The 24,890-nt window shown below is 34.0% G+C and overlaps 3 protein-coding genes and 1 pseudogene across 3 annotated transcripts; 3 read left to right on the top strand and 1 right to left on the bottom strand.

The window, feature by feature from the left end:
- Positions 1 to 4,896: 4,896 nt before the first annotated feature.
- LOC106368986 (mavicyanin-like) lies at positions 4,897 to 5,718 on the top strand. Its single transcript, XM_013809075.3, has 2 exons — positions 4,897 to 5,128; positions 5,203 to 5,718. Exons 1-2 carry the CDS (start codon positions 4,957 to 4,959, stop codon positions 5,583 to 5,585), a joined length of 555 nt encoding a protein of 184 aa, XP_013664529.1. The 5' UTR covers positions 4,897 to 4,956; the 3' UTR covers positions 5,586 to 5,718.
- A 1,644-nt stretch (positions 5,719 to 7,362) lies between these two features.
- Positions 7,363 to 8,177, top strand: LOC106417613 (mavicyanin-like). Its single transcript, XM_013858395.3, has 2 exons — positions 7,363 to 7,564; positions 7,639 to 8,177. The coding sequence occupies exons 1-2, from the start codon at positions 7,393 to 7,395 to the stop codon at positions 8,019 to 8,021; spliced, it is 555 nt and encodes a 184-aa protein (XP_013713849.1). The 5' UTR covers positions 7,363 to 7,392; the 3' UTR covers positions 8,022 to 8,177.
- Positions 8,178 to 9,125: 948 nt separating this feature from the next.
- LOC106434300 lies at positions 9,126 to 15,976 on the top strand (annotated as a pseudogene).
- A 957-nt stretch (positions 15,977 to 16,933) lies between these two features.
- LOC106368982 (transcription factor bHLH157) lies at positions 16,934 to 21,194 on the bottom strand. Its single transcript, XM_013809070.3, has 8 exons — positions 20,074 to 21,194; positions 19,807 to 19,896; positions 19,659 to 19,722; positions 19,513 to 19,554; positions 19,382 to 19,441; positions 18,463 to 19,269; positions 18,281 to 18,382; positions 16,934 to 17,467 (listed from the first exon to the last, which is right to left on the bottom strand). Exons 1-8 carry the CDS (start codon positions 20,169 to 20,171, stop codon positions 17,123 to 17,125), a joined length of 1,608 nt encoding a protein of 535 aa, XP_013664524.1. The 5' UTR covers positions 20,172 to 21,194; the 3' UTR covers positions 16,934 to 17,122.
- Between the last annotated feature and the right edge of the window lie 3,696 nt (positions 21,195 to 24,890).

The raw sequence follows: 24,890 nt of genomic DNA, 5'->3' as shown, positions 1-24,890 counted from the left end.
AATTTATAATTTTCTAAAAAACGAATCCCCTCGTATTCTTTAAGTTTGTCTCAATTTTTAAATAATTCGCTAGGCATGAGATTGCACGGATAGCGTCTAGCATGATTCCGAACAAAAGTAAAACCTGACCATAGCTCAAATCTGACCAAGCCCATGAAAAAACAATAAAGCCCAACACTCACTGATAGACACACTACAAGAAAACATCGGCATACCGAGGAAAAAAATCGTCGGTATATCGTCGGAATAACGCTATTCCGACGACATACCGACGAAAAAAATCCTCGGAAATAACTCCTCGGAAATTCATCTTTCCTCGGAAATCCCTCGGAAATTTCCGAGGACTTTTTTCGTCGGAAATTCCTCGAAATATTCCGAGGAAGATGTCGTCGGAATATTCCGAGGGATACACTTCCTCGGAATATTTCCAAAATTAAAAAAAAAAATTATAAATTTATTTTTTTAAATTGAAATTCGAAAAAATAAAATTAAAATTAAAATAGAAAACATATTTAAAATACAAAAAATAATAAAATAGTTTTTATAAATAAAAAAAAATGTTTTATAAATACAAAATTAGTTTTAATAAATATAAATATTTTTACAAATACGAAATCATCTTTTTATAAATACAAAATAGTTATAAATACAAAAACTAATAAAATAGTGTTTATAAATCAAAAAAATGTTTTATAAATACAAAATTAGTTTTAATAAATATAAATATTTTTATAGATATGAAATCATCTTTTTATAAATACAAAATAGTTTTTATAAATACAAAAAATAATAAAATATAGTGTTTATAAATCAAAAAATGTTTTATAAATACAAAATTAATTTTAAAATATGAAATCATCTTTTTTAAATCCAAAAATCGAATTTATATACAAAGAACATTTTGTATATTTAAAATAGTTTTTATAAATACAAAAATAAAAAAATAGTGTTTATAAATCAAAAAAATGTTTTATAAATACAAAATTAGTTTTAATAAATATAAATATTTTTATAAATATGAAATCATCTTTTATAAATCCAAAAATCGAATTTATATACAAAAACGTTTTGTAAAATCGAATTTATATAGAAAAAACGTTTTGTATATACAAAAATAATAAACAATTTATAAAACAAGTTCTAAATCAATTCAACACAACCAAATCACAATTCTAAACCTATTACACAACAAATCACAATCCTACCCAATCACCCTAACAAAAATCTATCAAAAATCTTCTAAAATCATCAAATCTACTTAAAAACCTAACAAATAGGACCTAAGAGAGTGGGATAGGGTCCTTACATGATTTGTAAGGGAATGGAAAGGATTCGCCGGAGAGATCGTCGCGAGAGAAGGTGGAGAACGCCGGAAGGAGAGAGAGATCGCCGGAGAAGAAGAAGAGAGAAATGGGGAAGAAGATGCGGTTCGAGTTTATAAAACCTTGGGTCTGACGGATATTTTCCGTCGGAATTCCCTCGGTATTTTCAATTTCAATTTTCGCGAAATATTTGGCGGCTTGTTTGCCCGGTTAAATGAAAATATTCCGAGGAAATTCCGACGGCCACTTAAATATCCGTCGGAATTTCCTCGAAATATTTTCATTAATTCGAGGAAAAAGAATATCCTATGCATGTATTTTTATTAATTTATACTGTTCCTCGGAATTTCCTCGGAATATTCCGAGGAAATACTGAGGAACTAATGTTTGGGGTTTCAAAACATCAATTTTTTTTGCCGTATTTCATTTCTTATACAGTTGTAATGCATACCATTGAGGATTCTTTGTATAGATGAGCATAAACCATGAAATAACAAATTTCAAAACAAATTGTAAGTATTCCCTTTATCGTTCATTAAAGTGTATAAGTGTTTCTCTTATGTTGTGGGGATTTCGTTCATACGATCGGAAAATTGTTTATTATAGGGTAATGAACAAATTTTTGACTTCATAATGAACGTAAGACACTTAATAAGGGTTATATAGGTGTTATTCAAACCGCAAAACGTTGTTTTCGGTTTAAAAACCCTATTTCCTCGGAATATTCCGAGGGAATTCCGAGGAAACCCTTTTCTTCCTCGGAATTCCGTCGGAATATTCCGAGGAAATTCCGAGGAACTAGTGTTTGGGGTTTCAAAATCTCGAATGTTTTTTTATAAACGAATCGATCGATGGATTTATGTCCAAAAACGCATCGATCGATCACTAAGATGGAACAAAGCGTAACAATGTGATCGTTCGATGAGATTATCCCATCGATCGATCGAGGATATCAAGTGTTCCTCGGAATATTCCGAGGAAATTCCGAGGAACTAGTGTTTTGGGTTTCAAAATCTCGAATGTTTTTTTATACACGCATCGATCGATGGATTTATGTCCAAAAACGCATCGATCGATCACTAAGATGGACCAAAGCGTAACAATGTGATCGATCGATGGGTATATGTCCAAAAACGCATCGATCGATCACTAAGATGGAACAAAGCGTAACAATGTGATCGTTCGATGAGATTATCCCATCGATCGATCGAGGATATCAAGTGTTCCTCGGAATTTCCTCAGAATATTCCGAGGAAATTCCGAGGAACTAGTGTTTTGGGTTTCAAAATCTCGAATATTTTTTTATAAACGCATCGATCGATGGATTTATGTCCAAAAACGCATCGATCGATCACTAAGATGGACCAAAGCGTAACAATGTGATCGATCGATGGGTATATGTCCAAAAACGCATCGATCGATCACTCGTTCGCCGGAATTTCCTCGGAATATACCGACGGATTAATGTTTCCTCGGAATTTCCTCGGAATATACCGACGGATTAATGTTTCCTCGGAATTCCGTCGGTATATTCCGAGGAAATTCCGAGGAAACAAAAAATTTGGGCTTCCTCGGAATTTCCTCGAAAATTCCTCAGGAAATTCTGAGGATTTCATTTTCCGTCGGAATGTCGGTCAGAATACCGATATTTTCTTGTAGTGACAATGCAACAAAAAAAAAACTAAAAGATTCAACTTTTTGGTCTAAATGTTAAAATTTGTACCTAGTATTCGTTAACATTGTTGTTGCGAATACAATTTATTACATAAGAATAAACAGCCACAAGCCCGTCAACTGTAAAGATCAACAAAATTGAAGTATAACTCCAAAAGTGGATGAGACAAATTATTTGGTGCAGCAAAAGAAAGAGATGCCCTTATACACCTACCGACGAATGCGAAGAAAGCCTGTTCTCGGATGATACAATATCCCTGAAAATTCTAGCATTGCGTTCACGCCAATGTTGTATATGATGACCTGAGAAATGAGTTGAAACACAACAAAGATCGGAGCTAAAGAAGCAGACCGACTTCGATCGTGCAACAGCTAGGAAGTTCAACTTAAATCAGTGATGTCAAATAAGGTTAAAGGAATAAGTCTCAAAAGATCACTTTGATTGTTTACACATTTTTTAGTAAGTACGTTGGAGGCTGTAAGAAATTCAAGCAACGGACTCTCTTTCTAGTATACAAGTAGAGGCTATGTTCGTAGCTGAACTAAGCAGTCTTTTGACATGCGTAAATGGCATCTCGGGTGTTGTTATTTCTTTTAGGCTTAGTTTGTATTATTTTATTATTTTTGTGCTTTCTGGGATTTGAAAACAGGAAATTAAAATTAAACCTGAAATTAACGTGTTTCATATATCAATTGGTTTAGCTTATTCAAACCCCAACTCATGTTTGAGAACAGAAAACAGTCGGCTCAATCAATCATCCTCGAGACAATTTTTGGAGCAAGGAGATGGATCAAGGCCCAATCTTATAAAAGCGATCATCAGAATAGAAGATCCAGTCGTTATCATTATTCACTGATGAAATGTAACAAAAGCGGTTATTAGTACTAATGTGATTATTGTTTATATGGTTTTTAGATGTTAGATTTTGGTTTTTACGTGTTGATTGTTTGAATTAGTTTTTGGTTTTTTTATTTTAGGTTTTTGGTTTTTGATTTTCACCTTTTGGTTTTTAGTTTTTAGATTTTTGGTTTTAGGTTTTGCTGTATCTTTTAATTTTTTTTCAAAAAATAAATATATATTATTTTAAAATTATTTTAAAATAATACACCAAAATAGCAATAAAATATTTAGTTACAATTAAAATTTATCAAAATATAGTGATTGATATTTAAAAATAAAAAATATTGACATGTTCTAAATTATTATATTTTATAAAAAAATATATCATACTAACATATAAATCATAAATATCTATAAATTATAAAATTGAAAATACTTCAATTTTTGAAACTATTTATAAAAATTTCTTATATATTTTAATTGTTACAACTTGAATGGTATTTTTTTTTCAATTAATATAATTACTGTATTTATAAAACTTTTTATGCTTTTATGACTTTAATATAATTTACTTTTATGATTTTTACTTGTCTTAGTACGTTGAGTCATAAAGCCTTTCCACTCAAACCCCATAATATCGTGTTAGTTATATTTGGATCTTGTGCTTTCACCAGATGTAGCCGACACTCAAAAACCTGTGCAACTTTCAATCAGCTTATTTGGGATTCTTCTTTCAGCTTTTATTTGTGCTTTGGAATACTAATCTTTAGAAGTTGATATTGGCCCAAAACCATAGAAATGCTGAAACGGTTTTGGTGTTCAAAAGGAAGTCCAATCTTGATGGAAATTGCAACGCGAGGGAGTAGTCGTAAACTTGATAAATAATGTAATGGTGGCCATGTGAACAATACAACACAAACATACACTAGAGAAAATGAATTGTATTGATAGGATGCTCGACACTGCCCACTTGAGGCCATGTGCCCCAATACTCCAGTCAGGGGTAAAACCGCCATTCCCTTACTCCTTGACTTTCACCAATATATACGAGCTAAGCTTTTCAGACACAAAACTCACCCACCAATCAAGAGAGAGAGAGAGAGAGAGAGAGAGAGAGAGATGGGAATGATGAGTTTGAGCAGCGTAATGGTTTTGTTGATGATACTGCTAGTGCAAGTGTCTTCGACGCAGTACAAAGTTGGGGACTTGGACTCATGGGGTATCCCGACTGATGCTAAAGTATACTCGAAATGGCCCAAATCTCACTCTTTCAAGATCGGTGACTCCCTCTGTGAGTAAAAAAAAGTATTCAATTCATGAATTTATTATTAAACAATATATCTAAATTCATTAAATCTGAAACAGTGTTCTTGTACCCACCAAGCGAAGATTCAATGATTCAAGTGACAGCTTCCAACTTCAAGAGCTGCAACACCAAAGATCCGATCTTGTACATGAACGACGGCAACTCTCTCTTCAACCTCACCCAAAACGGAACCTTTTACTTCACCAGCGGACATCCTGGCCACTGTCAAAAGTACCAGAAGCTCATTGTCTCCGTCGGCCCTTACTCCGCCGAAGCAGACGCCTTGTCTCCCTCCTCTTCTTCTGCCGATGCCGACGCTCCCTCTTACCAAAACGCATTTGGATCGATCCCGCTCTCTCAGAAATCTTCGTCTTCATCGCCGCTATTCTCCACTGTCGTTGCTTCGCTGGCCTGCGCTGTCGTCGTCGGTGCTCTCATGTGAAAATGGCAATTATTGATTTTTTTATTAATTTTGTTCTGCCCAAAAAGCAAACAGTGATTGGCTCTTTTTTTTTTTTTTACTCTGAAAAAACATGTTTGTGAAAGAAAGAATACAACCACTTCTCTAAAACAAATCGATCAAGCAACCAACCCAAATTAAATAAAGAAAAGGATCACGACCTAAAACACGTTCTCCCACCCGATACTCTTCCACTCTAATGAAATCCTCCAGTTGACATCACCTTCCGCAAAGCAAGTTCCTTAACCAAGATGGACTACCTTGAGCTACATATGATTGATATCTCCTTTCCTTTGTCACACTCCGAGCAATCATAAAAGCAGCTTTGTTAGCCACTCTCTTTATTGAGCTTACCTTCCAATCTGTAACTTTATTCAAGACATCCCTTAACTCTTCACTGTACGCCCGAAACGCCCAATAAGAAAACATATTCTATTTAATCTTGATCTTAAGGTTTGTGATCTTATTAATCCACAAACAAGAGGATGGGATCGAGGAAAGCTGGAGGAAGTTTTCTTCCCAAGTGATATTGAGCTAGTTCTCAAAATGAAGCATGCTGTTGGTAAGGAGGATTCGTATGAGTGGGTCCATAACAGATGGGGAGCTTACTCTGTGAAATCGGGGTACTGGTTGGCATGTTCTCTGGATCAGTCTGAAGTGAGAGTGGTGGCTCGGAGTAAACCATCACTAAATGACCTGCCTAGCCAAGTGTGGAAGGTGAACACTACTCCCAAAATCAAAATCTTTATGTAGAGGGCTCTTTCAAATGCTCTAGCGGTTTCAGAGGAGTGTATTGCTCGAGGGATGAAGGTGGATTCCCGATGTCAAAGATGTGGGGAAGAAGGAGAGTCCATTAATCACGTCTTATTCACATGTACTGCTGCTCGACTGGTGTGGGCGACGTCGGGCTTTCCATCTCCGCAACGAGGTTTTGAATATAGATTTTTATATGAAAATTTTAGTCATTTGCTGGATACTGGAAAAGATTCTAGAGTGCCAAAGGATGTGAGTTGTAGCTTCCCGTGGATTTTATGGATAATTGTGGAAGAACAAGAATGCATTTAACTTCGAAGGAAAAGAGTATGAGGCAGATGATACGGTCACAAAATGTCGTGAGGAGTCCAGGCGCTGGACTGAGGTTGTGGCAGCAGCAAAAGCGGAAACGGGTAATAGGAATAAGAGGCCAAGGGATGGTAACATATGGACAGTACCAGAGAGTGAAAGAGTGAAGTGCAATATTGGAATCTCATGGTCTAAAGCAACGTGTATGGCGAATTTGAGCTGGATTGTAAGGAATAGTGAAGGTGAAACTTTGCTCCATAGCCGAAGAGCTATAAATGGTGTGTCGTCGCTTTTGGAGGCTAGACGTTTGGGTTTAATCTGGGCAGCAGAGAGTATGAATTCTCACAAATTGCAGAAAGTGTGTTTTGAGTTGGAGAACTATGAGTTGGTGGGCTCTGTGAACAAACCTAAGGAGTGATTGGCTCTTTTTCGGATATTTTATTATTTCTTAAATCGTTTATTATTATTACCTCCAAATCTCCATTTCTAGTCAGTTCGATTTTCTAAAAATTTCATAAACGAGTAATGTATTCGCTTCCAAATCCCTTATATATTAATTATGAAACATTACAACATTTTTTTGTATCCACGTATCACCATGAGAATGAAATTCAGAATTCTTAAAAAAAAATAGGTTGGTCCATCTTAACATATATTATACGTTTTATTAAACTAACTATCAAATTGATTATTAGTGTACAAAAGTACGAGAGAGAGAGAGAGAGAGATGGGAATGATGAGTTTGAGCAGCGTAATGGTTTTGTTGATGATACTGCTAGTGCAAGTGTCTTCGACGCAGTACAAAGTTGGGGACTTGGACTCATGGGGTATCCCGACTGATGCTAAAGTATACTCGAAATGGCCCAAATCTCACTCTTTCAAGATCGGTGACTCCCTCTGTGAGTAAAAAAAAGTATTCAATTCATGAATTTATTATTAAACAATATATCTAAACTCATTAAATCTGAAACAGTGTTCTTGTACCCACCAAGCGAAGATTCAATGATTCAAGTGACAGCTTCCAACTTCAAGAGCTGCAACACCAAAGATCCGATCTTGTACATGAACGACGGCAACTCTCTCTTCAACCTCACCCAAAACGGAACCTTTTACTTCACCAGCGGACATCCTGGCCACTGTCAAAAGTACCAGAAGCTCATTGTCTCCGTCGGCCCTTACTCCGCCGAAGCAGACGCCTTGTCTCCCTCCTCTTCTTCTGCCGATGCCGACGCTCCCTCTTACCAAAACGCATTTGGATCGATCCCGCTCTCTCAGAAATCTTCGTCTTCATCGCCGCTATTCTCCACTGTCGTTGCTTCGCTGGCCTGCGCTGTCGTCGTCGGTGCTCTCATGTGAAAATGGCAATTATTGATTTTTTTATTATTATTTAGCAAACAGTGATTGGTTCCTTTTTTTCTCTTTTGGATCTCCTCCTAATTATTTATTATACCTCTGAGTCCTCCATATCTTGTCGTTTTCTTAAATTTCATAATACGATAATGTATTTCCAAATCTGCAACTCCCCACAAAAGCTATCTAAGCGAGCATTATGGGTCCGATTGGTAATGACTGTAGCTTTAAAATTTTCGTTGTAGAAAAAAATCTGTAGATTTTTTGTTGTGGCTTTAGATTTTATTGCTGTAGAATTTTATGGAAATCACTAAAAATTTGCTTTGGATATTTGGCTCTGCAGAGCGCTTGTACAGCTGTAGGTTATTTCAAGAACTATAGTTTAAAAAAAAAATTAAAACTTGATTTCTCTAAATTTGGTACTGGAGAACTAAATAGAGTTGTGGACAGCACCTACAGCAACTACCAATCACCCCCTACGGTTCGGGTTACTTTTTGGTGGGTCTTTAACATGTTTAAGTACTTTATGCCGAAGGTGTACAAGTCTACTTTTTGTATTTTTTGTTTCTTAAATACCTCTCTTGGAATCTAACAATACTAAAAGCCAAATATGCTCAATGGAGAGGGTCTCCACGTAGGCTCAGAAAATCTACCATTAAAAACGTGACATGTCAGCATCTTTAGTCATGACCTGTTTCTTATTTGTTTTAGTCGATGTCTCTCATTAGCCCATGCGTTGGCCCATAATGATTATGAATCCTATCACCTTTGGTTCGACGCATCAGCTCCTCTTTCCTCGCCTTTAACTACATATAACCCCATTTAATCAGTCATAAAGCTCCATCCTGTACTGTAACTTTGAACCGCCATGAAATTCTTTCGATTCCCTCAGTTTTATTCTTGATATGTGCCTCTGTTTTACTTCAACTTTCAACCGCCATGATATCAGCTCAACAGCGCCAACCTCCCAGATTACCTCCATCCCTGTCTAAAAAACCCGAACAAGAACGTTGGATTCAACTACAAGGGTAACAATATTTTTTGACTAGGTTGTGATTATCATATGAAGAAATTTAATTCCTTCTTATTCTTTTTCTAGCTGATCGAATCATGGGTACTTCTCAAATTCAGGAAGATCAGATCACTAATTCTCAGCGAGTGATGTTCAACAATTCTCCCAAATCTTATCGTCTTCTACTTTAAATGACTATTGATTAATTTTGAATTGTTGGGCCGTACAACCCGAAGAATCTAATGTTTGTTATCTGAAATTAGGAGACCGAACAAAGAAGAAGATCCACACAGAGGAAGAACTTGAACTGAAGAAGACGAAGGATGTCAAGGTTTGACTTTTGATTTTTTTTTTGTTCTCTTCCAATGATTAGAATCAGCGTTGTTATGTTGTGCTCAACGTTGTTTTGATCCAAGTGTTTGTGAGGTTTTTCAGGAGGTTAGAGAGGAAGATTTTGAGGAGTTCTATCAGACCCGTTTCCACTTGCCATTTAAGATGATGCTGTTACACTAGACCTTAAATAGGAGGAAGATTATATCTCTTATTGCTGACTTTGTGATGTAGAGGTTTGCCTTTTTCAGAGCCATTTTTATTATGCAAGTTAGGACTTCTATAGGCGATTTCTTTGTGCTTTTATTTATGTTAAACTCAGTAGTAAACATTGCAGGACATGTAATCGCGTATTGAAGGATTTGATCACCATTGAAGGGTAAGGTTTGGTGGTTTAACATCTAAATCTAAAACTATTATTTTGTTTGTTTGTTCACCCATAAGCTTTCTCTTTGTGTATTTGGTGTAATCAGTGGATCAATAACTACGTTGGGAAAAGGAACTATACCATTTGTCTTGCTTATGGTGTGTGTATTGCCGCCTCTCTCTCTCTCTCTCTCTCTCTCTCTCTCTCAAATACTTGAAACAGAAACCTTTAGCTCATTCAAGTCACGATATCAACTGGCTTTTGTTGCAACAGCTAATGATAGAAGGTGGAAGTGGAACAACCATTGACATATTTTTCAGGTGTTTTGTGGACAAGAAAGGGATGGAAACAAAATTGAAGCGAAGGCTTCATGTAAAGTTCCCTAGATGAGCTCTTGCTACAATATTTGTATGCTCTTCACACTTGCTTATGTCTCATAAGATCTGATGCAACTTCTCTTCGCTTATGAAGTTTGTAATGTTTTGTTTTCTTACATGTTATATTGGTTTTGTTAACGGCCTATGGTCCAACATCCTTGCGGCAGCTTTTCCTCTTCCATGTCGTTTTCATAAGAAAGGTAACCCTTACTGTCTCCAAGCTATAAAGCTAGCAGAGTTGCTATGCTTTAGATTTCGTTAAACAAGTAGTGCTCAAATACTTGAAGGGGATGAGAACATATGACTACTATATATTAGCAATGAGGGAGAAGAATCAGTTTACAGTAATGGACCCTTTTGATGAGTTGGATTCATCTTCAGATGAAAGCTCCGATTTCGATTCGCCTGAAAGCCCAAGACAAACGTTGATCTCAAAGTTTATGTGCAAAAAAGAAGATGAGATGAATACATAAACTCTTTATCAGTGTATACATCTTTTCTACTCAAAGATAATATTCTGTTGTCGACGTAATCAACAGAGACTATCCATAAAGATAGAAGGAGATGGGCGTTCAACTTCTTCGACGCTCATCAACAAGAAACCAGGTTTCTATGGAAGCATAAACCCACGAAATCTGATCACTTTAAGGTAATATGGATGAATGCAGACCTCTGTGGAAGAGGACATGCGTTTGATGCGTTGTGTTGTATCTGGGTTGGCAGATCGTAGTACACTCATTGCAGTCACTGAACTTCTCTTTGATGGGCGTTCTAGAATTTTTTCGGGCCCTAAGCTAACTTTTATTGGTTGCAGTCGTTGAAGATTTAGAGGATGGGAATCTTACTTTTCAGGTAGGATCCTTACACTACAACACATCCCTTTTGATTTTTGAGCTGTAAATTTCTGTGGCAGATGATATGTGTTTGCCTCTGTATGTGAAAATAACTAACTGTCCAACTCATTTTTTGCTTATTCATATTTGTAGCCAAAGGACAGTGTTGTGACATGGAACCTGCCATTGTCGAAGTGATACATCATATATGGTTACAACATAAGCTTACGTGGAAGAATTTAATTTGCAAATATTGAGCTGTGTTAGTGATTCTGATAATGTAGATATACAAAAACATTGGAGAGAAGTACTCGAGGCTGAGATACTTAGAAGATGCAAAAGAGGACAACAAAACCAAGTGGTGGATCTGATGAGAGATGTTTCATATAGCCATGGATAGCATTATCCTTGCATTATCATTGAATGACGATGAGAAGTTACAGCTACTTGCCTTTTTCTTCTACAGTTAATTAAGTTTATAGTTTGTCTTAACGTACAAGATAAATAGGAAGAGTAGGCGTGGCGATGATAATTATTTGGTAGAAATCTTAGGTGTATCTCTTTAGTTTGAGGGTTTGATTCACTAGCATCTATGTGCCATCTTTTGGTTGTATCTGGTGATGCTGAAGTTCTTGGTGGGAATATGAAAAAGCAGATAATGGATGAGTATGAGAATTTGAGTTTGAAGTGATTGGTGCCTCATCCTCCATTGCTTCCACCATCTCCAAGATATGAATCAAGAGAGGTTGAGGGAGACATCATAACCCATAAACAGATCAACAAGTTCTGGAGGCAGAGGCAGATCTAAAGAGGAGCATCTCTTTGCTGCTACTGAGGCTGCAGCTCAGACCCGGTAACCTCTCTCTATCCTTTTGGTTTTGACAATTCTTGTGAAGGTCTTTAAATCACTGAAGAGAAAAAACAATATTTCTCAAAGTTTTTATAATCTTCTGCTATAACTTGGATAGAGACTCTTTAGATCAAACAAATTATGAAGGTCGATATCAATATCTATTGGTGTCTATTGGAGATTCAAACTCTTATGTACAGTTACAATAATATGAGTTCAACTTTCAAGTCTCTGATACATTATTTTCGCAACCAAAAAAAACAATTTACTGATTTAGACTAAGCTAATATATTCTTTGAAAGTCTATGAGAACATTGGGAAATATGCAAAAGCGTAAATTTTTGTTTTCGTGACAAAGTTAAGATAATGAACTAAATTTTGATCGTCATGAACTTTTCAGTTCCTATTTAAATTTTTCAGTTTTGACCAAAGAAAACTCAAAAAATATAGTTCTCTAGAGTCCTAATAAAAATATTATTTGAAACATTTGTTAACCTAGCGATTTCTTTTCATGAGAATTCAACTAAACAAGATAAAAAATAGATTTATAAATATTTAATTGCCATTTTATTCATTTTGCTGACTATTTCATTTGGATATTAATACACAACAAATTTCAAATTCGACCAATTTCAAATTTTAATAATGTATCTTTCTGAAGTTACAAAAAATAAATAATAATGTATCTTTCTGTATTACACTATCATTATACATAGATTATATATACATAAATAAATATAATATAACAACATAAGTTTGCTTTCCGCGATTCATTTGAATACTTTTTAAGTTATCCACCTAAGAAAATTAATTGAATCAATCAAATTGTTAGAAAATAACATGTCATCTATATTAGAGCTGGGTATAAAATCCGTCCCCAAATCCGCCGATTCAAAATACTATAACTTAAATCCGGTTGGATCTATAAAAATACTGAACGGATATTAAGTTGGAAGAAATTAGAATATTGAACCCAATTAGATAATGTCCGATATCCAAAGTCAATCCAAACATATCCAAAAATAATATAAGATTTCACCCTTGAATATATTTATTTCCTCAATTTCAAATATTATGTGTCTTTTGTTGATATATTAAGTATTTTGATAATTTGAAATTAAATTTATTTTTGGATATTTGGGTTAGTTCGAGCACAAATATGTTAATAGTACATATATAAGATGATGGAAAAGTAAGATATCAATGTTATATATATTGAATATATTTAATACATAGTTTGGATATATCCAACAGTATCTGAATTGAACCCAATATAAATACGAAAAATACATGAACGGATTATAAATCATTAAAATGAATCATATGCAGAAGCAATTTAAAAAACAAACAAATAGGAAGCAGATACATATTGAAAACATACATTCAAATATATACATATATATATATATATAATATATGGATAATTTTATAAAATATAGGACTAAAAATTAAATAACTCAAATTAAAACAAAAATCACTTATTCATTTTTTAGTAATTTTACATCAATTTTCTGACTTCATAGTATAATTGTGATAATTCATAATAACAGAATATATAATTAGTCAAATTTATTGGCTTAATATTTCATAAATAATTGACACACAATATAATATCTCTTAAAAACTATTGCTCACAAAGATAATTTATAGTAATATTTTAATATCTGCATATGTTTTTTCTATTTCAATACTTTTAACTTTGGGATTTAATATAATAAAATAAAAACGTAATAACATAATTTTATATTTTCCTACTTATTTATGACATTGGGTTTTAAAAACCGAAATGTTATTCCCAAAACGGAAGTGTAAGCTTCCAACATGTGTTTAAAGAGATTATTAAGTGTTTCGGAAGCAAGATTCTGAAAGTTTTTACAAGCTTCTGATTCCAATTTCGGTTTCGGAGTGAGAAGATAATGTCTGATGAAGCTTTCGTGCTACCTAAGGAAGAAGTGTTCATATGAATGTGTTCTTTTTGTATGATTTATTTTTAATTGTGACTATAGGTTGTTGCAATTTGAAAACGTTATTGGCTCAGGTTTGATTGGAATGTTTACTGATATTTATGTATTTTTCTATTTATAATTGTTTCTTGCAATATCCAACTCAGTGACACTGATATTTTCTATCCAACTTCAAAAAAGACATAGAACTTCAACAAGTTATTTAGCTTCAGAAAATAATTTACATGTTTAAAATAGATATAATATATATTGTGTTTGAAATTATACATATAAAACATATAATTATCCAACACATAATTATATTAAAAACAAGAATATGTGTTTGGTAGACACATTCTAAAAAATCTTATTTCTATACAATTAAATGAAATTGTATAATATATAGTATGTATAATCCTCGCATAGTGCGGAAAAAAGCTAGCAAATGATAGATCTCCATCGAAGACGAGAGATATGATAAAGATATATATAAAGAAGAAACTCACAAGAACTGGTTCTTAACCTATGAGCTTCTGAGTCGAGAAGAACACAACTCGAATCGAACCAACAAAGTGTATCAGCTCAAATCGATCAACATTTGATGATTTTAATGTTAAAACAAAGTTTGGTTATATATTAATTTAACCACATTTTCATTGAAACTCTAATAAACGAGAAAAAATAATTGAATTTTAAATAAGATTAATAAAAAAAATATTCAACATGCTCACCAGCCTTTGTGTTTTATCTGATATTGAAAACAAAAATTGAATTTCAATAATTTTAAAATTATAGTCACCAAAAACAATACAAAAATATAAAATTTTCTAATAATTTATAGTGTAATTAGTCTAACTATAAAAAGTACATGCTCAAATACAAATTATAAAATAATCTAAATTAAATTTAAATATATAGGAAAAAAACCCGGGCGTAGCCCGGGGAAATCTCTAGTGAGAGTTAAAATCTAGTTAAGCAAAAATTAAACACTAGTTAGTCTTTTTCTATTTCAATTAATTGGTAAGTTTATTGAGTAGTGGGATTTGTTTGAAACCGTTAAATTAAAGTATGTTAAACCCAATCGTTCAGTAAATTAAGCAGGCTAACACAATTGTTTTGTGGTCAGATACATGTGGTTGTGGGAGACAGAGGTATGGTTATGGATGGGATTACGATGGATGTGGTGAATGGATGGGTTAGGATGGAAGTGGTCATGGAAGAGGTCAGGATTAAGATGGTTGTGATCATGTCTCAAAGGTAGAGTGGATGTGGAGTAGACAGCTTGTTTCTGGGATAGTTGTGGATAGAATGAGGTTAGGGTTATGATGGTTGTGGTCATGGCTCAAGTTAGAGTGGATGTGGTCAACCATTTTCTGGGAAACTTGTTTGTTGCAAAGAGTCGTGCGACCAACGATTATTTGGTCCAAAAGATTCTTTGACAACTAAACAAAAAAAGAGGATCCTGATTAATAAGAAAATTAGGATTTGAAACACTAGGAGTAAAATTAGAAGGTAGTGAAAAGTGTAGAGAGTTGATATCTTTCAACTGCAGATTTATCGAATTCATAGTTAACAATAAACGACTAGATCAGAATTTGCGACAAAAAATATGCCACTGCAGAAGAAAAAAGATGAACATGCTGAAGTTGAAATGAGAATTAATATAATGAAATCAAAGTTGATTTTGTCTGGTTTGTTGAAGAATCTTGTAAGCATCAACCATGAAATTTTTTTTTTTGAGATGCAGAAGAAAAGAGAAAGAAAAAAATAAAGTGTAAGAGATAATGGATAAGACGAAACAAGAGGTTGAAAATGTAACCAAACCACATGTTCTCAATTTTTTTAAGTCATAAAGACTTTTTAGAAAATTTATAAGTATAGAGTAATTGACATGTTGAAAGTATGTCTATGTGTAAATAGAAAAGTGAAAAGTATGTCTACATGTAAAATTTTCGCTATTTAATCATGTTTGCTTACGTAAACAGAAGCGGTGAGAAATGAAAACTTTGAAAGAAGGCAACAAGCATAACCTAAATCCCGTGGCTACTATATAAGTGGGGAATCAAAACGACCAGACTTAACCGAGGTGTTTCTCCATTTGGTCAAAACAAAAACAGAAAATGCACATGCTGTTTGACACAAAAAAACATGCACATGCCAAAAGAATACATGTCCACAAGGTCATTGTATTCTTCTACTCAAAGCTGCGTGAACATACTTAGGTTATGAATATAAGAGTGAGAGAAAAACAGATGATCTCCAAATTTTAGCAAAAAAGAAAAAAAAAAGAATAGAAAAACAGATGATCTGATATGTAGGAGAACTGCATCTGAAACACCATTCAGACATTTGCTGATGTTCACCCATTTTTGTTTTTGAACCAATAAATAATTTTGTCATAAATCATTAATATATTTAATCTTCTTCAATAAATAGTATATTTTCATTTTCTTTTATTTACAACTTTGACAATACAAAAAAAAAATCATTGTCTATTTATCTCTATTTTTATTTTTCTTATATAAAGTTTACATTTATTTAAATTGTTTATATGATGCATGTGTTTTCAGTTATAATATGTATTATGTAAATATATAGTATTATGGTTAAATATGTATATTAATGAAAGATAGATGTACTAATGACTATTTTTTTATATTTTTATTTTAAAATTATAGAATAATGGTTATAGTAACATTTATTACTTTTTCATTTATAACTATTTTTGTATTGTATTTATATATTATATGTTTTGTTTTTTTGTAATTTTTATTATTTAAAAATATATATAATTTTGATGATCCTAGTATATGGATGCTCTCGAAAGAGATCCGACTAGCGTCTAATGACCGTCCACTGGAGCTAAGCTGGGAAACCCATCGAATGCATCCAGGAGACCGTCTTTTTCACCCTATTTTTGACGTTGGCCGAGACTCAGCGGAACTCACAGCCGTGAGCTTTTTACCACCAGACCACTATATATATATATATATATATAATATAATCTACTTTATTTAAACTGTTTTTATCATTCTAAACTGAAATAGACTTTTTGATCTGTTTTTCTCCCACTTAGTCTGCACTTGATCCATTATATGTGTGATTTGCATTGGTTCAATTGCTTTTACCATTAGAGTATTCAGTACTGGTCCTCTTTTAATTATATGTCTATGGGCCTTTGTCTTACATAAACACACACACTCAAAAACTCAATCATCGCTTTAAAGCCAAAAATCTTTAATTTCATGTTTCTTACTACAAACGTTTTGGGATGGAACTACTAAACTATCAACAGCTTTCTTTGCCATTCACTAAACAAATATGGAAGAAAAATAAAATCAGATGTAAGAAATCAACAAAAGCATACATAATGAGTAGTAAGTGAGTCCTATACGTCATGTTTGGTGGTCAAAGGAGGAGGAGTGTGGTGGATTTTGTTGTTGAAAGAGGTGAACAAGCGAGTAGAAGAGTTGAAGCCTAGTGATGTGTGGCTTTGCCTCGACGATCAAGTGTGCCCATATCCTTCCCTGTGTCGTTTCCATGACTCCTTTCAAAATGTTCAAACCTAGACCTCTCACCACATGTGCAATCTCAAGAAATTCATCCCCATTTTCCTGGCACACCATCTCTATCTGCATTTGTCCTTGCGGCTTCAAATCCTCCACGATGATCGGACATACCACCGACTCATCATCATCTCCAACTTCCAACGCCCATGTTCTCTCCTTCTCTTTCACCAGCTGCCACATACATTGCCAATTTAATCATTATCAAAAGAACAAAAATATATATATTTGTTTTACTTAGGCCTGGACATAAAATCCATAATCCGAAATCCGAACCGAACCCGAACCGAAAAACCCGATCCGTACCCGGTCCGAAATGTAAAAAATACCCGAATGGATCTTGTAAGGTGGTACAAAACATATCCAAACCCGAAGTGTTATTAACCGAACCCGAACGGGTAACCCGAAAAGCCAAAAAAACCAAAAAATCCGAAAAGATATCTGAAGAAACCGTTCCGAATGTTCAAACTAATATACAATATAATTATATGAAACATGAATATATACTTCAAATATTCAATTTCATATTTATTTTGATATGGTATCTAACAATAAGTATTTAAAATTTAAATAACTACTTTAAATACTTAATTATATATACATAAGTATATATTTCTTATGTTTTGCTTTTAAATTTTAGATTTTATTTCGGGTATATCCGAACCGATCTGATATAACCCGAATCCGAATGATATATGGTTACTTTATGGGTTCTATGACGTGATACAAAACTGACCCGAACCCGATGTGTTATATCCGAACTCGACTCATACTTATAAATTTACTAGAATGGGACCTAGATGGTGTTACAAAAAAGAACCGAAATCCGAAAAACCCGACCCGAACGCCAACGGATACCCGAACGCCCATGCCTAGTTTTACTCCTCCCTTTTGGGGGGGAGAGACTATGTTTCTTTACTTGATATGAAGGTTTGCCCAGAAAAAAAAAAAGGAAAAACAAATAGTAGATTTGTTTAAGAGACTCACCTTGGCAAAGTATGGTTGTTTGAGTTTGTCAGCGTACTTGGCGATGCTTTGCATGAACACCATGTGTCTTATCGTCAGATCAAGCAACGTATCAATGCTACACTGTACACAAACAAGAAAGATTCAAATTCATTTTGTGATCTCAATGCTAATCATTTGGTTAATTAAGAAGTGTGTTTTACCTTTGCTCCATTTGGAATCATCCCTCGTAGCTCCTTGATACGGTCTTGTATCATCTGCCTGTCTTTAGGCCTCGGTTTCCTGCTTTCTCCTGCCTTTGATCTTTTCTTCTTCTTCACTCCTTCTTCTTGAGGTTTCTTCCAATTCCCTGCAACGTCTTCATCAATCAACAGGGGAGGATTAAGAAGTGTTAGTGTCTCCGCCTGCGGAAAGAAGAAGCTTGAGATTGTTGATGATTCTAGTTTCCGTCTTTTGCTCTGATTCAGGCCACAATAAGAGTCTTCTTGTTGAACATTTGTGAGAGAAGTACAACTAGTGCTGTTGCTGAGGCTAGTGCTTATGAGCTCAGAGAATAACTGTCCTTTCTGCGGAAAATCATAGGAATGGATCCCCAAAAGATCCTTGTCGTTTCCTTGGATCACCATAGAGCATTCCTTATCACCTCCCGATGGGCAATTCTGTTCTGGCGAATCATCAGCCAGCAGCTGGTAAAGATCGTCCAAAGAGTAAGAGTTGAGAATGTCGAACACAGAATCATCATCTCCATTAATGTCTGAAGAAGAAGGTTTTGGGGATGCTTCAGAGGCTGGTTTATCGAAGAGCAAAGAAGGAGGATTAGTGTCTTCTTCTGTGAAGATGTCATCGAAGCTGAGTCCTTGAAAAGATTCAGGGACAATCTCACAGTCTACCAGTGGAATTAGAGACTCAAACAAAGTATCAAGATCCACCGACTGATCCTTTACTTTCAAAGAATGCTTCTCCTGCAGAGCTCTTTCTGTTTCTTCCAACATCTCTCGGCTCTCAACAATCTCAACATAGAGATACATGCAACAAAAAAAAACACTAATTAGTCCTTGACTTCCACAGCAAGCAATATAAATTTCATTGGAAAACATTTTTTTTATTTTTATATGCAAAAACCTTTTGAGTAGACCCTAACTGAACAACGCCGCTTGATCCTACTGGAATGATTGCGATACTCTGTACATTTACCATCCATATATAAGAATCTGATTTTAAATACATCATATGAACCCTAATTAAAAATTTACCTTAAAGCCAGATAGAAACTGATTCTGAAACTCATGCTCACACTGCAGAAGAACAATCAAACAAAGATAAATATCAAACATCCTTATTATTCATAATATTTGGACATAAGAGAATCAAACATAAGTGTGAAGAAGGTGAACAAAACCTGAAACAGTGTGCCTGAGAACAGCCATTGGTGGATTCCGGTTAAAGCAGCTTCCCCCACGATACTGGAGTAAACAAACAAAAAGATAAGACTAATGAAGATACATAAATATATTAATATACATTGAATGAATATTTGAGCTTCTTACCCTTGGCCTAAGACATGAGTCTTAAGAATCATATCATCAACGAGTGTGGCTGATTGTTCATCATTGTGTGTTTCTTCAACTCTCAGTAACCTGAAAATGATATCATAATTTTCCATCCAAGAAAATTAATTAACAGTAACATCTCAAAGTATGCAAAAATGAAATCAACCTAAGACAAATCAATGAGATAAAAATGGGAAGAACAAAAAAACTAGTTTTATGGAAATCTAATTCAAGAAAGAAGCATGCAAAAGAGGGAGAAGTTACATGGGATTAATGGGGTCAGAGCGCCAATAGACAGCATAAGACCATCCATAGCTGAAACATAGACTCTTTAATATCTGCTTAACCTCCATATCCATCATCACCAAACTTAAGAATCCAAGGCTCACAAAACCCGAGAAGACTTCTTAAATTATTTATGAATGATCTCCACTTATATAGTACTTATGGATAATGGATCTCGAACTCTTAAAAAGGTAGAAAATTTTGTCTTCTTCAGAAACCAAACTCCGAAGACAAAAGCTGGAAAACAGAGAAGAAGAAATGTCTGCTTATGGTTTTTCTTTTAATCTGCGGAAAGAAAAAAAAAAACAGAGAGAATTGCTTTGCTTTTTGTTCAAGCAGTTTAAAAGGAGTTTAAAGCCTTTGTCCTTCTATAGATATAAGCTATATAAGCATATAACGTGTGTGTACACTTTGTGATTCCATAGGAAGTGGAAGAGCCTTTTTGTCTGAGGAAGAGGAGAGAGAGATGTTGCATTGCATGACTTTAAAGTTATGATATAGTAAAAGTCTAAAAGATACTACTGATTTATTGTATTTTGATTTGTTTGCCAGTAGTAGGCCTGGGCATTTTACCCGGACCCGAAGACCCGAACCGGAACCGACCCAAAAATACAGGTTCGGGTCCGGGTCCGGGTCCATGCTAAGTACTATTAGGTCTTTTTTTTTGGACCCGCGGGTCTCGGTTCGGGTTCGGGTCCTATCCGAGACCCGTTCGGGTACCTGAAGTATCCGCAAATAATTGTATATACTAGGTATATTTGGGTGATTGGGTATATTTTTGGTATTTTGGATTTTTTTTAAAGTTTCGGGTTTGGATTTTCGGGTATAATTGTAGGTTTTTGGTGAAATTTTAGATTTTTAGAAAATATAATTTGGGTATTCGGGTAAAATTCGGGTATGTTTTGGGTTTTCGGGTCTGATGGATAAATTTTTGGGTATTTTTGCGGTTCTTCGGGTATTTTTAGAGTTTTCGGGTCCAGTTCGGGTACTTCGGGTCTATTTCGGGTCCTAAATACCCGAACCGACCCGGATCCGAAATATACCCGAAAATTTTGGGTATTGTACGGGTATTGAAATTATAGACCCGAACCGACCCAGACCCGACAAGACCCAATCCGGAACCGATCCGAAAAGTTATAGGTACCTATAAGGGTCTAAATTGCTAGGACCCGAAAGATCCGGACCCGACAATACCCGATCCGAACCCGATCCGAAGACCCGGATGCCCAGGTCTAGCCAGTAGTCACGCTTTTGCCCCGCAAGTGACGATAATTACACCTGCTATTACCGGTTAGTGAAATGTCTACTTCCTTTTATGGGGTATATTGCGAGTTATTCTTGGGTTCACCCCCTAGGGTGAACCTAAAGATTCACCAACCAATAAAAAATTATTATTTTAAATCTAGTATCTTTTAATTAAGGAAACCAAATAACTTGGCAAATTATATTATTTTTTCAAAATAAAATTTAAAAATAAATAAAAATAATATATAAAAAACGAATTCAAAAAAAAAATAATGTTGTCAACAAAACACTAAACCCTAAACCCTAATACTAAACCCTAAACTCAAATCCTAAACCCTAAATTCTTGGCTAAACCCTAAATCCTTGGGTAAACCCCTAAACCCTTGGAAAAACACTAAACATGTTGTCAACAAAACACTAAACCCTAAACTCTAATCCTAAACCCTAAACCCTTGGGAAAACCTTAAACCTTTGGGTAAACCTTAAACCCTTGGGTAAACCCCAAACCCTTAGGTAAACCCTAAACCCTTGGAAAAACACTAACCATTTGGATAAATTCTAAATTATAAATCTTAAACACTAAACTCTAAATCTTAAAATAAATATTTTTTTTAAATAATCTTTTTTTAGAACTATTGTTATTTTTATTTATTTAATTTTTTATTTTTTATTTTAAAAGCATAATATAATTTGGCAAGTTATTTTGTTTCCTTAATTAAAAGATACTAAATCTAAAATGACAATTTTCTATTGGTTGGTGAACCTAAAGGTTCACCCTAGGGGGTGAACCCAAGAAAAAGTCATCTCCCGCTTTTCTCTGTTCATTTCCTTTTATTTATTTATTTTTATCTCACTAGTCTACTGTATTTATTATTTTACTTTTCCTCCTATTCCATCTATTTTATTTACTTTGAGTTTCGCTGCCCTTTACCGATCACACGCTATAGAATGTGATTGGTAAACAAAATAGAGTAACTAGGAGTAAAACAGATAGAGTAAATTGGAGTAAATATTAACTTACTTCCACTTAGAGCATTTCCAAAAAAAAACTCTATTTTGAAGTTTTCAAAACTCTATATTTGAAGTTTCAATGTGTTCTTCTCCAAAAGTAAAACTTAAAACCTAACTTCAAAATTATTTATATTTTACACTATAATCCTTATATATGTCATAGTTGATGTAAATTCATAAAACTTCTATAAATAACTAGTACATATATATAAATATTACAGAAATATTAATTAAAAAATCTTACACTAAAATATAAAATTATAAATAAAAGTACATAATTAAATATTAAACTGCAAGTAAATAGTACATTATTCCATAAAAGTATTTCCGTAATACTCTCATATATGATCAACTAGTGCATTTCGAAGTAAGAAATGATTCTCTTTGTTTTTTATTTGTAGATTACAAGCAAAAAATTGTTGAAATCGGATATCCTCATAATATACCCGCTGATAGTTTGATATCATCAAACGAAAAAATCCTTGATGTTTTAAACAAAAGTACAACAAGCAGGGAAAAAATCATGGGATGATTGAATTACGACTGCAAAATGAAGTAAAAAGTTAGCTTTTAAATAAGTAAAAGAGGAAAATAAAATATTGCTAAAAAACTTAGCTTCTATCGATGATGTTAATATTCGTGAATACATTCGATCTGAACAAGAAATAATCGTACGAAAAAGGCGTCAAGAGCAACAACAACAATCATCTTTGGTTACACAAAATTTGTTTGGGCAATATTTTGGAGATTTGAGAGGTTCTGGAGCAAATTTACCAGACTATTAGTGTTGTTATAATATTTAAACTTGAGTAATAATTATGTCTTCATGTGTCTTTTTAATAAGTTTTTATTATGGTTTTTTGTAATATTCTTGTTGTTTAATTCTAGTTTTAAAATATTATAAATCTTGTTTTAAAATTTTTATTAAATTTCATGTGTAAAAGTTAAATTTATAAAACAAATTTGAATATTTATGAGATATAAAAGTTTTAAGGATTAAAAAATAAACAAAAAGAATATTTAAGAATTATAAATATAATGTATAATTGTAAGGACCAAAATGCAAATAAAAATATTAAACTTCAAATTTGAAGTTTTGAAAAGTGAAACTCCATGTTTGGAGGAGCAAAAAACTTTATATTTGAAGTTATAAATTTCTTTTGAGAAGAGGTGGAAAACGTTGCTTGGCAAAAAAAAAAAAAAAAAAAAAAAAACGTTGCTCTGGAAATACTGGGTCCAACTAAAATTTCTTTTATGTTATAAAAAAAATGAAATTTTATTGTATCGCTGGAATTTAAACAGAACAAAATTTTATACCCGTACGAAGAAGATAACACTGGAATAGAGAGAGATTTTATTATAAGGGAGAAGAGATTGTGTTTTTTTGAGATGGTCTTACAATCGATCGAAATGATCGATTTATATAGAAATGAAAAAGTTGAAGTTACTGTGCGTGCATAGTGACAGTGGGCTCCACACTTATTATATTTATTCGTTCTTCGGTGCTGTCATTTTTTACTTTTGATTACGATCATAACACTCCCCCTTGGAGACCAGTGTCACTATCATTTCCTGCTTAACGTCTATGTTGCCTCGTTAAAAACCTTTCTAGGAAAACCCAATGGGAAAAACCATAGTAAGGTGAAAAGAGTACAACTACGTAAGCTCCCCCTCGAATGTGCAGTCATAGATCCTTCTGATGACGCATTCCAATGTTACGGACATGTTTTCTGAATACCGAAGTCGGAAGTGATTTTGTGAAGATGTCAGCTGCATTGTCGCATGATTGGACATATCTAACTTCAATCTCTTTCTTCTTTACGAGCTCTTGAGTGTATGAGAAGAACTTTGGATGAATATGCTTCGTTCTATCGCTTTTAATATATCCGTCCTTTGTTTGAGCAACACATGCTGCATTATCTTCATATAGAATAGTTGGCTTCGTATTTTCGCCAATCCCGCTGCTTGAACAGATGTGTCGGCTCATTGATCTCAGCCATACACATTCTCTACTTGCTTCATGGAGTGCAATGACCTCAGCATGATTTGAAGAAGTAGCCACGAGCGTTTGTTTCTGGGAACGCCAAGATATAGCAGTGCTTCCGATCGTAAAAACGTATCCTGTTTGCGATCGGGCTTTATGTGGATCTGAAAGATATCCTGCATCTGCAAAACCAACCATTTGACCATTTGAATCTTTAGGGTAAAATAAGCCTAAATCAATAGTCCCTTGTAGGTAACGAAAGACATGTTTAATTCCATTCCAATGTCTTTGTGTTGGAGATGAGCTAAATCTTGCTAGAAGATTAACAGCGAATGATATATCAGGCCGTGTACAATTTGGAAGGTACATCAAAGCTCCTATTGCACTTAGATATGGTACTTCCGGACCAAGTATCTCTTCTTTTTTCTCAGGTGGTCGAAATGGATCACTTTCAATATTAAGTGACCTAACGACCATCGGGGTGCTAAGAGGAGTTGATTTATCCATGTTAAATCGTTTCAACACTCTTTTAGTGTATGTGGATTGATGCACAAAT

This window comes from Brassica napus, chromosome C9 (assembly GCF_020379485.1).
Source record: "Brassica napus cultivar Da-Ae chromosome C9, Da-Ae, whole genome shotgun sequence".
NCBI classification, from domain to species: domain Eukaryota; kingdom Viridiplantae; phylum Streptophyta; class Magnoliopsida; order Brassicales; family Brassicaceae; genus Brassica; species Brassica napus.
This window is presented reverse-complemented; position numbering and strand designations above follow the sequence as displayed.